The following is a 12032-nucleotide window of genomic DNA, read 5'->3' on the forward strand; positions in this document are numbered from 1 at the left end:
TTTGAGTAGAAATTTTTTTTAAACATAATATTTTGAGTAGACATAACAGCATAATTTATTAAAAACACCACTTTTATATATAATTTGATACTTTCATAACAATCAGATAAATATAGTCTAAAGATATCAAATATTGTACAAACTATTCATGGCTGATTTTCATATTCTGACCAAAGTAAAGAAGATTGTCTATGCAATGTACATACTAGTAATCATAACAAAGGAAACAAAAAATAAAGTTTGCCCAAGAATAAAAAATGGATACATAAAAAATAATTGTCTATTATCAACCCAGTTTTTCATTTTCAAATATGACGCCTTGCATTCAAAGTACTTCTAGCTTACTAAAGAATTGTTATTTTTGATGCCACTTTTGGTACGTCACTCTTGTTGTGTGATTCCTTCTTACGATTCAAAATCTTATTAAAACAATTCATTACCATACCACATGCTTCTTTTCGGAACAGGATGTAGATCCATGGGTCTATGACAGAGTTAGTCACGCCCATGCGCAGAACAATCAACTCTGTTCTACCTTGTCCGACAATAGAGAAAGTAGCATGCTGGAATATGTTGACCTGTTAAACAAATTATGAGTGTAAATACAGTACATAACAGTGTCCTTTATTGACACATAACGTGAAGAGTACACGAAAGTTCGTGTTTTAAGTTTAAGTTATTTCAAACTTATTTGTAGATGTAATTTACTGAATTTAAATATCTTGCATGGATAATAATATTTTGATTTCTATAAAGCGACAATTGCACGGTGATAAACATTGAAGATGCATAGGGCATATCCATAGGAGTTATCTTTACTTTTATATAGTTTTTAATTCTCTGACATAGATCTCGAATTCGACATTTTAATATATCGTGGACATCATTTGACAGTTATTTTACTTTATATATGTCGACATGATAAATTTCAGTTAGCTTGAAATTAAAGATACCACAAATTCTGCCCGTATGTTTCATTTTTGGATATTGTACGAGAAAAAGTTATCTAAGAACAAAGCTTTAGAATAAAAGGGAGGACTAACGTTCCAATCCTCAACTTCCCTTTTGTTACTTTGAGGCGATAATAAACCTCAATAACCTGCCCAAGGGATTTTATTTTCTCATGTGGTTGATTCAAGAGCATGCTCTGCGAATGAACAATTTCTAAAACGAGGTAAATTATTAACAAACAAATTGATGAAACGAGATATCAATAGTCTCGTTCAAAGTCATTATTACGTAAGGCCTGTGGTCGATGCAATGAATTTGTTAGCAGCTACTTATTACGACCATTCAGCAGGGGATGCTTACTCCTCCATGGCACCTGATCCTACTGCTGGAGTTTCTGAGGTAAGTGTTTTCTCTGCTCCCGATTTGTATAGTTTAAATGGACTTTTGAGCTTAAATACTTTTCGTTTTCTAGTTTATTCTTATTTTTAAAATTATTAACCTATGTGCTCCAACCTCTCCCCGTTCTTATAAAAGACAAGTTTTAATTTTGCCTTTTTATAAAATATAGTGTCAGGTATTAAAAATTCACCTTAAGCTTATCGTAAGTGAAAAAACTGCTTCATGATAAAATAACTTAAAAGCAGTTATTCTTTTAAATTAAAAATACTGATGGGAGATTCCCCTTCGGTCATTTACAAAATCTAAAGGTAGAAATTCAACATTTTTTCTTCTATTCTATGATGATTTAAGATTTTGTGGTGTTATTTTACTGCAATTTTACACGTATCGATTTCAAATTATAAAGGGAAAAAGTTAATTAAAAAGGACGAACCACTTTGAAGTAACCTTTTAAAAGAAAATACTATTTTTGTAAAGCTAGCTTAAAAATTTTAGCCAATGCAAAAGGTTAAAGCATATTCATAAGAAATATAATATTGTAAAGGTGTAAAGCTTACCACAAGAGGCGCCCAACAGGAAGTAAAGACTGTCACAATCATCAACAGAAAGAGAACAACCGAAAGTTCGTTCCTGTTGGTCTTGTTTACTGTCTTACTAAATTTATTTTTTAAGAAGAACACAATAACCAACACGTTTATAAGCATAGTCAAGATGAGGACCACCGCCCCAGTTGCGGCATAGATGTAGGAATAAATCACTTTTGCTTTAGATGACATGTCAATAAAATCCAGAAAACACCAGGAACCCGGATAATAGTTCTTACTGGCGCCTAATCCGTACAGATGTAAGGAGCTGATGACCCCTGATAAAGTCCAGGCACAGGCTAGCATAACCAAAGCTCGACGCTCCTTTGTTGGCGTGTTGTAAAGAAAGGGAAAGAATATGGCAAAGAAGCGGTCAAACGACATACAACAGACGATCATTGCAGACGACATTAGAGTAAACATGAAAACAAAGCCCAGATAATCACAGAGGGGTTTTGGAAAAGTGTACTCGAAATTTGAAATATAGCGGTACTCGGCGAACGGATATGACGCTAGTATTCCTCCGCCATCAGAAATAGCTAGTCCGCACACAAGTCTGTAGAACGGGCGCCATTTGTGATCCTTTGCAGAATAGCACAAAACAAATAGAGCTATGGCGTTTCCAACAACTCCAAAAAAGAACAGAAGAGTAACAGGTGCGATGTGTTCGTACACACGAGTTGTTGTGGTTAGATTCTGTGTGCTTGGGGAACCGACCATTGAGACGGTTGTTACATTAGAGTTTGAAATAATGTCCGAGTTGATGTCATTATTCGTTGTCATTGTTGAAATTCCTAGGCATTGTCGTAAATCCTGAGCATTGTCGTAATTGCTGCACTTTCTCTCTACAGAGATATCTTCGGTGTCATTGTTATTTTATCAGTGTCAAAACAAAAACGTCTATCCGACAGTAATTATATTGATACTTTATATACTGATTTACTGACTTTGTCTGAGAAATGAGCGATTAGATTTCAGCTGTAATGGTATTAACAATTTTGATATCAACACGATTGAATTCTAACATTAATGTAATGATTTACTTACTTTAGCAAAAAGTACTTGAATTTGATGACATTATTCACTCTTTGTGATTAGATGGTAATGGTTCTGGCTTAGTTTTTCAATCATCCCTAATCCCACATTAACAAACTCTCAAAAGTATCTCGTTCAAAAGAGGTCAATTCAAGAATATTTTGAATGAAAAAGTAGGTCACAAAAACATTGTCATGTGTTTTTGTTGATATAAAAATAGGTACAAAGGTTATTAGGTAAAAAACACATTAAAAGGTACAGTGTATCTATAGGCATTGTAAAATATACATTCTTTACAGACCAGCAATCTTTTGTAATCTTTTATACTTGTTCGTACAATATATCAACTTAAACTACTGTAAACGTACTACATTTGGAGGTATATTCTATTTATCGATATTGTCGGAAAGTAGAATTCGCTAAATCAAGTACATCGTTAAGGTATGTCACTCGTGAAATCAAGGATTTTTTGAGAAGCGTATTTTGGATGAGTACTCATATAGTGTGACTCAAAATCGCAGAGGAAATAGGGGCTCAGTGTGCATCTTACTGAGCTACGATACGATTTAGTTGACCTTTTTTCACTTAAATTTTAACTCTTTGGTTAATTACTATAACCTTTATAATATTTTATCAGATGTAACGATGGCAAAAAATATAACCTTATTTTACGTAAAATAGTTTGAAATACTATTGAATAATATTTATCATTGAATAAATCATGCCAATTAATGCGCGTAAATTAATGTGCACCTTTTTGCACAAAAATGTAACATACATGCATTTGGAGTATTAGAAATATACATAGGCAATAAGATATTTTCTTGTATCAAACGTTATATGACTTAAGTGCTGATCAGTCAAAAGTACCGAGTAGTTTAAAATAACTAAAGAAAAAGTAAGGGTCAGTGATGTTAATTTTGAAATACATTAGTCAAAACATGTGATTTTCAGGCAAAAAAACGGTTTAAATTTTATCTTGACTTCTTTAACATATCTTCTTTTCTCAGCAAAGTTTGTTGGGGGTAAGGTGTAAAATTTGTTCTAAAAATATAAATTGAGACCTTTATGCAATATTCGTAGCATATCATAACGGAAAATATTTCACGAGTAATTTAAAAGTATGTGAGGCTAAAGTTCCAAGATATTAAATTTAATAAATGTGTAGATTTGCAGAATTTTCTGCTAAATATCCTTCCATCTTAAGAAATAGTCCCTCATAAATTTTGCTTCCTTGAGAATTTTTTGAGCAGTTTTTTCATTGAATGTTGAATAATTTACACTGTTGAATTCTAATATGTTATAAAAATTGAATTATAATAAATAGTTTTGAATTAAGAGGTTCTGCGTGAACTTTTCCGAAAAGCTGACGAGTGACATCCTTAAACATTTGCTCTGCTCCTATTTTGTAATGTTTAATAGACTTTTGAGCTCGAATACTGTTTGTTATCTTCATATTTTTTTCATTCACGTCTAAAAGTCCGTTAACACTTTACAAACGGGGAACATAGCAAACAAGGACCTCTAAAACATCAGAGGTGAGATCAACACCCACCACACAACACTGCATATTGATCATGTGGCCGGATTAAAAAAATATTGCAATTTTTTTACTACAACTTTCCGCTAGTGGTATGTAGTGGTTTAAAACTTATTTATCGTACTCAGAATATAATTTTCAGCATCGAATAATAGGGAGAGACAAACACCATACGAAGCGGAATATAGATACATAAAGTTGACGATGAAAAAAGGTAATCATCTTATTTGTCTTGCAGGTTAGTTGTTAGTTGACCCTTCTCATACATAGTCAGTAAAACATCCAAAATATGAAGTAAATGTGGCAAACTTTATTTTTCCCCCCATTTTTACACGTTTATTGGAATACATTTACATGTATATTGAGTTTAAAATGTTATGTCTGAATATCGAAAAGATCACATTTGGATTTTTCCCCACATGTATAAGCTTGGTTATTCTTGTAACAGATTGATTATTTTATAAAATTGTACTTATGAAAAGTTAATGGAATTAATTGATATTTTAATTTTTAATGATATGCTTTTTTGTCGACTTCATATTCAATGATTCTTATAGTTGCTTTCCTTGCAAGGGATAGTTAATTAAGAATATTCTATTTTTGACCTTCAATGGAATACACCGAATTGTTGATCATTAGTTTGCGTTCAGTAAATTTGTTTTCTTTTTCCAATTATTAGATGATTTTTTGATACAAAAAATGAGGACAGTTGCAATGTCTGGCATGAAAAAACAATCACATATAATACTTGTTTTATTCAGTAGTTACATCTTAACATTGAATGATTAATCATTTTCGGTGAATCATGCGATGTATTTTTGTTAAAAAATTACCATCAGGAAATAATTCTATTGTCTAAACCTTTTTGACCTCAATCTCTATTTGGAAATTTAATATATGATGCACTAATAGAAGCAGATTGTTTTTTGACATTTACCTCGGACGATTTCATCTGCACATGATCGGATTGCTAATTCTGAGATTGTTCTTGCCAAATTCAGGCAACTGTTGTTTTTGTTGTCTTTTGTGTAATACTGTTTTTGTTCTTTGTGTCCTTCTGTCTACCAAACACACGGTTTACTATGTTCATTAGCATGACAAACACTTCCTTCCGAAATAAAATGTAGATCCACGGGTCTATCACGGAGTTTGTCACACCCATCCTCAGAAAAATAAGTTCTGTTTTACCCTGTCCGGCGGTATAAAATGTAGCATGCTGGAATACGTTCACCTGTATAAATCAATATAATAATACTTCATATCAGCTTATTAATTAATACAACAACTAACTAAGTTTAAAATATGAAAAGAGGAACACGCTATTTTACTAGAAAAAAGAAGCTCAAAATGATAAACAGTTATCAACCTTATAATTGTTTCTATATCGTCTTTAAACAATTGAAAATCTCAAGAAATTAGTCATAGGATGCAATAGGAACATTACGATTTTTTTGTACGTGTAAAAGAAATTTCAATCAGAACTTTAACAGATGTGATAATACATTTCAGATACAGTTAACATTTTACTAGCACTGGCTAAGATTGTCAAAGGAAATTATTCTCACCATGAGCGGAGCCCAACAGGAAGTAAAGACTGTCACAATCATCAAAAGAAAGAGGAGAATCGGAAGGTCATTCCTGTTGCTCTTGGCAACAGCTTTCTTAAATTTATTTTTAATGAAGAAGACGATCACAAGAAAGTTAATTAGCACAGTCAAAATAACAACCACTGCCCCAGTTGTGGCATAGACGTAGGAGTAAATCACCTTTGCTTTTGACGACATGTCAATAAAATCCAGGAAACACCAAGAACCCGGATAATAGTTCTTACTGGCGCCTAATCCATACAAATGTAGTGAACTGATGATTCCGGAGAGTAGCCACACACATCCCAGCATAACCATAGCTCGACGCTCCTTTGTTGGCGTGTTGTAAAGAAAGGGAAAGAATATTGCAAAGAAGCGGTCAAACGACATGCAACAGACGATCATAGCTGACGACATTAATGTGAACATGAACACAAAGCCCAGGTAATCACACAGAGGTTTAGGAAACGTGTACTCGAAATTCGAAATATAGCGGTACTCCGCAAACGGATATGATGCTAGTATCCCTCCGCCATCAGATATAGCTAGTCCACACACAAGTCTGTAGAACGGGCGCCATTTGTGATTCTTCGCAGAATAGTACAAAACAAATAGAGCTATGGCGTTTCCAACAACTCCAAAACTGAACAGAAGAGTAACAGGTGCGATGTTTTCATAGACATGTTTGGCGGTAGTAAGATTTTGTATGGTGGAAGTCAGATTTTGTGTGGTAGAGAGAAAAGGATATGAAGTGGTAGTTCCATCAAATTTTAAAAATGATTCCACAGTTTTGTTTTTACCTTGAGCATCCCGTATACTTATATTACCCATAGAAACAAGGCTTTCCCTCACGGTACTTTGAACTTAAAAGCAACAACAACTCACTGTTAGCTCTTTGTGTCAGGGTAATTGAAAGGACAGATGAAGCCATCCTTTTTAGGTGGTCCTTTTATATACATTGTGCAATGTGAACCTTGGTCCTTGGTGTCTTGAGTACCCTATCGATCTCAAAACTTAATTTTCGTCAATATATACGATTTTACAATTTTGTACAAAAATGCGGAAGTTTGCTAACAATAATCCCTTAATTAACTTTTGAATACAATTCAATGACGTTGGGATTTTATTTTCCAATGTGATTAGTAAATTATAATTCAAAATTTTTTAATTGTCATCTTGATATTTAGTGATTTAACAAGAGTTCAACATTTTAATAAACTATATAAATACTAACAGCTGGTTAGCTTCTGGTTCAAGCTTTTCTTGTATCCCAAGCAATACATTAAGTCTCGACAGTATCAACAAATTAGAAAAGTTCCTGCATCGTCATTTCCTTGCAGATCCAATCTAAACAGATAGTAATTGATTTTAATGCATTGTACATCCCGAAGAAACTCCCTTCTGATATGAGCAGGTTGACACAAGGTGATTGGAAAATCAAAAACCAGAACTTTACAAACTAAATACGAATAATCTGATAGATTTTCTTTTCCAAAAACACGCGTTTTCATAAAATTTTCACTAAAACTGTCGGTAACAGTACTCAAAACATTAATACAGACTGACTCATATATGAGGATCAAAGGACAGCTTCAAGAAACTTTTAGAAAAATACAATATCAAGATATTTTACCAAAAGCAATACACTTGTATATCAAAACGTACCTCTTTTCAACAATTGTACACCATCATTCCTCTCCATGAAAGCTTTTAGACAACACATACAAATGCTTTATAAGTGCAAGTAGAACTCGTGTATTTAATTACCTTGTTATTGATCATTTCCAATTATTTTGTTCCAAAGCATTCTGATTCTGCATACAAGAACTCCAAAGTTGATATTTAAAAGATGTTTGCTTCGTCGACTTACAATATCATCTTAATTTTCCAACATAAAATATATTGAGATAACGAACAGTTTTCAAGATCAAAAAATCCATTAAACAATACAAAATTGGAGCAGAGCAAACACGGACCTCCAAAACATCAGAGGTGGGAACTGGTGCCATGGAGGAGTGAGCATCCCCTGCCGACCGGTAACACCCACTATGTTCTCATTGTCATGATCTAAAAATAAAGTAAGAATCGGTCGACAATTCTTTGTGTAAATAATGGCCTCATAATTAGTATAAAAACGTCAGTCAGCATTTGACTTAATGATATTTGCTGACAAGAACATTGTATCAACCATAAAACTTGCGAAATGATGATTTTTCCGTTATTTCCCATTCATGACTATGAGCACACGGTGAGTGTGACCGTTCGGCAGGGGATGCTCACTTTTCATTGGGACCTGATCTCACCTCTGATGTTTCTTAGGTCCCTGTTTATTTTGCTCCTATTTTGTATTTATTTATAGAAGCTCGAAAACTGTTATATATTTCCATTTCTCCATATATTTCATATGATACAAAGAAATTGTTTATGTCTAGGAATGATTTATTCTTATCACAAAAGTTGGTCCAGAGTGATTATAGCAACTTTTGTTATAACTCTTATTAGAATGAATTATGTATCTTGGGATAATATACTATTTCCTTTCTTTTAAATTTCTTAAAGAATACGTACATAATGAAATTTTAGCTATAAAAGTGAAAACTTTCCTTTTGTTGCAAATTAATTAAAACGATTGTTAAAAGCTGAATTAACGTGTTAAGCTTAACTAAGTGTTCAAGTAGTAGGTGTTCACAAGATAACTGTACAGTATTATCAATAAAACCAGGAAGATTGAATATGGAGATAACGAAGGTAATCCAAGCTCAGAGATATAGCAAGAACAAATTCAGTTTAATCTTTTGATCCGTTCCAAAAACCGCATGTATGCTGTAAAGAAGATTTTTATAGTTTGTAATCGATACGCTCAGTACTCAAATATTTTTCAATTTATTAAAAACTATGCAGGATGGAACCCAAGACATGAATTAATAGCTTATCTATGTCAGTTTACTGCACAACATTCAAAGGATAATCCTGTCGTAACGCTCTAGATATTCTAATTGTGCACAGTGTATTTGTCTTCCTTCTTGTCTTATAGTTTTTCAGTTCAACAAAGGAAATCATCAAATTTGAGCTGTTCGCCTTACAGGGCCTGGTCCTCGGTCTTAAGTGCTGAGACAAGTATCCTCATTATATAATCAAGAATTCAATGTATAACGTATACTCTTAGCAGTATTTTGTTTTTATAATTTCAAAATTGGTATCATATTTATACTGATACACAAAAGAAAAGCAACAAGAAGTTATCTACAAATGTTTGATTTTTTATCTAATGATTTTCAAAAATGAACACAGTAAGGTAAAAACTGAAATCATAAAAACGCTTGTCATTGGGGAAAAAAAATTAGCTTTCAAATTTAATTTTATCATGCGAACGTGATAACATTAATCAAAATGAAAAGCCACTTCCATAAAATCATACAATGTTGAAAAGGTTTATTTATTATGCACACATCATCCTTTGTATACCCCGCCGTCATCTGATAATTTAGTGCTAGGAGTACGGTTTGATGCTGACGTTTTGCTTGTATCGGCGGTTCCTGACATTCCCGATAATTCGTGGCGGATTTCGAATTTCTTCCCGACCAAACGTTCCATGCCACCCAATAAAAGAAGGAGAACCTCTTTCCGGAAAAGAATATATATCCATGGATCTACCACAGAATTTGTGACGCCCATGCGCAGCAGATTCAGTTCCGTTTTACCCTCGCCATCAGTGGCACCGGAAGCATGCTGAAGTATGTTTACCTGAATTATCAAAGAATACTTTAAGTTTTAGTACCTAATAATTATTCATCTTCGCTAGCCAAGGGTTTCTGATACGCTACTCTGAGGAGAGTAGCGTATCAGAAACCCTTGGTTAGCGAAGATGAATAATTATAAACATTACACGTTTTGATGATGTGAAAACCTGATTTGCAGTTAATAGCTAAAATGTATTATTTCGTTAATCTTAGTTTAACTATTCATCAGGTCGTATTCTATGCCAATATTTAGATATTAGTGTTTATACTAATTCTGACCTCGTCTAATTGATCGATACATGGAACTCATTTGATGGAGATGCTTACTCTTTCTGGTCACCCGATCCCATCCCTAGTATTTTCCTATGCTCTGTGTTTTATGCCTTATTTGTCCTCTTTAAAGTTTATTTTTAGATCCATTACTGCTTGCTATCTTATTCTATTTTAATGAATTTCTTCTTTAACTTTAAGGAGGCTGGTGGGTCAACAAATTAATCCCAAATTAACCACCAGATTTAATTAATTTTTTTTAGATACGGTATCTTTAGCTGTCAACAATCATTTGGCAAAGAAAAAATTTATATATCTTAATTTTAAAATTTGGTCTTTTTGTATATCTTTATATGGAAAGGCGTAAAAATGGCTGCCACCCCCTAGCCTCGTTAAATTAAAGAAAAAGGCGTGAAGAAACGCTCTTCATGTAATTATTTTTAAAAATGTATGCTGTGCCATGGTAAATGGGGGAGATTCACAGAATTGATTTAATTATCAGAATTTCAATTATGCATGTTAGAAAAAAATTTCATATTCTTCTGAAACTTAAGAATTGAATTATAATGATTTCATTTGTACAGTATATAAAAACCGATGAAAGAGAAAAAAAAAGAAAAGTGATAGATCGAAAAAAATTTGCAAAGAATGCAAATCTTTAAACAGAACATAAAACACAGGCCCTCGGAAATTCCAGAGCTGAGATTAATTGTCTAGGAGGAGTAAGCATCACCTGTTGACCGTCACACATGTTGTTAGCCCTATGTATTGATCAAGTAGACGGGACATTTCAAAAATAATTTTAGTATCTTTTATTTCTAGCTATATATATGCACTATCTTTAATATATCGCTAGAAAAAGAAGCAGAATTTCTTACCATAAGAGGTGCCCAGCAAGACGTGAACACTGTGACGATGGTTAGGAGGAATACAATCACGTGCAGATCTCGTTTTCTGCTTCTTTTCCTTTGGACGATTCTGTTTCTGACGAAGAAGAACACAACTAACATGTTGATAATGATAGTTAGAAAAACAACTATAACACCGGTTATGGCATATATGTAAGAATATATTATGTTCTCTCTTGCCTTTGGATTATTTTTTAACTCAATAAAGTTCAGAAAACACCAAGACCCTGGGTAAACATTTTTGCTTGATCCAAAGCCATACAGGTGAAGACTGCATAGAATTCCGGATAAACACCATACAACCCCGAGTGTGATGTTAGTTCGGAGTTCCTTCTGCGGAGAATTGTAAAGGAATGGATAGAAAGTTGCAAAGAAGCGGTCAAACGACATACAACACACGATCATGGCAGACGACATCAGAGTGAACATGAACACAAAGCCTAGGTAATCACACAATGGCTTCGGAAAAGTATAGTTAAATTTAGATATGTAACGGTACTCTGCAAAGGGGTAGGAAGCTAGAATCCCTCCACCATCGGAGATAGCAAGCCCACAGACAAATCTGTAAAATGGACGCCACTTGTGAGTTTTAGCTGAGCAGCACAAAACTGTAAGAGCAATTGCGTTTCCAACTACTCCAAATATAAACAGAAGAGTCACAGGGGCTGCATTTTCATAAACATGTGTTGTCGTAATTGTCGGCATTGTGGTAATGTTCTTTGAAAATTCAAAAGTGGTCATATTTTCGCTTTTCATGATGTTTCTCTAGACGGGGATCTACTAACAATACGGGATACACATTCACTTGTCCCGGTAAAAGTATTATCAGCTCTTTTTGAAATGATAACGAGGTATAAAAGGAAATAGCGGGTATTGAAACAGCGAATGATATGTGATACCGGTTCACAAGGTGTTTACAGTTGACTTTGTGGAGATTCAAATAATTTCCTTTGTTTGGGCTTAATCTAAAATCATACCAATGTTAGCATAGTATCGGATGATTAGAAAGATGACACAAC

The 12032-nt window shown here is 33.6% G+C and overlaps 3 protein-coding genes across 3 annotated transcripts; all 3 read right to left on the reverse strand.

Moving 5' to 3' along the window:
- Positions 1–324: 324 nt before the first annotated feature.
- On the reverse strand, positions 325–2669 carry LOC134247798 (prostaglandin E2 receptor EP4 subtype-like). The gene is made up of 2 exons (XM_062730186.1): positions 1908–2669; positions 325–578 (listed from the first exon to the last, which is right to left on the reverse strand). The coding sequence occupies exons 1-2, from the start codon at positions 2652–2654 to the stop codon at positions 345–347; spliced, it is 981 nt and encodes a 326-aa protein (XP_062586170.1). The 5' UTR covers positions 2655–2669; the 3' UTR covers positions 325–344.
- Positions 2670–5506: 2837 nt separating this feature from the next.
- Positions 5507–6926, reverse strand: LOC134247836 (prostaglandin E2 receptor EP4 subtype-like). Its single transcript, XM_062730240.1, has 2 exons — positions 6075–6926; positions 5507–5740 (listed from the first exon to the last, which is right to left on the reverse strand). The coding sequence occupies exons 1-2, from the start codon at positions 6924–6926 to the stop codon at positions 5507–5509; spliced, it is 1086 nt and encodes a 361-aa protein (XP_062586224.1).
- Positions 6927–9238: 2312 nt separating this feature from the next.
- Positions 9239–12032, reverse strand: LOC134247810 (prostaglandin E2 receptor EP4 subtype-like). Its single transcript, XM_062730201.1, has 2 exons — positions 10984–12032; positions 9239–9839 (listed from the first exon to the last, which is right to left on the reverse strand). Exons 1-2 carry the CDS (start codon positions 11767–11769, stop codon positions 9546–9548), a joined length of 1080 nt encoding a protein of 359 aa, XP_062586185.1. The 5' UTR covers positions 11770–12032; the 3' UTR covers positions 9239–9545.

The sequence above is a fragment of the Saccostrea cucullata genome, unplaced genomic scaffold, assembly GCF_032062105.1.
Source record: "Saccostrea cucullata isolate Sc308-1 unplaced genomic scaffold, CSIRO_AGI_Scuc_v1 ctg295, whole genome shotgun sequence".
Taxonomy (NCBI): Eukaryota; Metazoa; Mollusca; class Bivalvia; order Ostreida; family Ostreidae; genus Saccostrea; species Saccostrea cuccullata.

What these genes read in the sequence shown, in the direction of transcription:
- LOC134247836 (XM_062730240.1), bottom strand. Translation starts at nt 6,926, where the DNA reads ATGGGTAATATAAGTATACGGGATGCTCAAGGTAAAAACAAAACTGTG. An exon ending in CCTGTTGGGCTCCGCTCATG is followed by an intron (nt 5,741 to 6,074) that starts GTGAGAATAATT and finishes TGATTTATACAG; the next exon opens with GTGAACGTATTCCAGCATGC.
- LOC134247798 (XM_062730186.1), bottom strand. Translation starts at nt 2,654, where the DNA reads ATGGTCGGTTCCCCAAGCACACAGAATCTAACCACAACAACTCGTGTG. An exon ending in CCTGTTGGGCGCCTCTTGTG is followed by an intron (nt 579 to 1,907) that starts GTAAGCTTTACA and finishes TTTGTTTAACAG; the next exon opens with GTCAACATATTCCAGCATGC.
- LOC134247810 (XM_062730201.1), bottom strand. Translation starts at nt 11,769, where the DNA reads ATGAAAAGCGAAAATATGACCACTTTTGAATTTTCAAAGAACATTACC. An exon ending in CTTGCTGGGCACCTCTTATG is followed by an intron (nt 9,840 to 10,983) that starts GTAAGAAATTCT and finishes TTGATAATTCAG; the next exon opens with GTAAACATACTTCAGCATGC.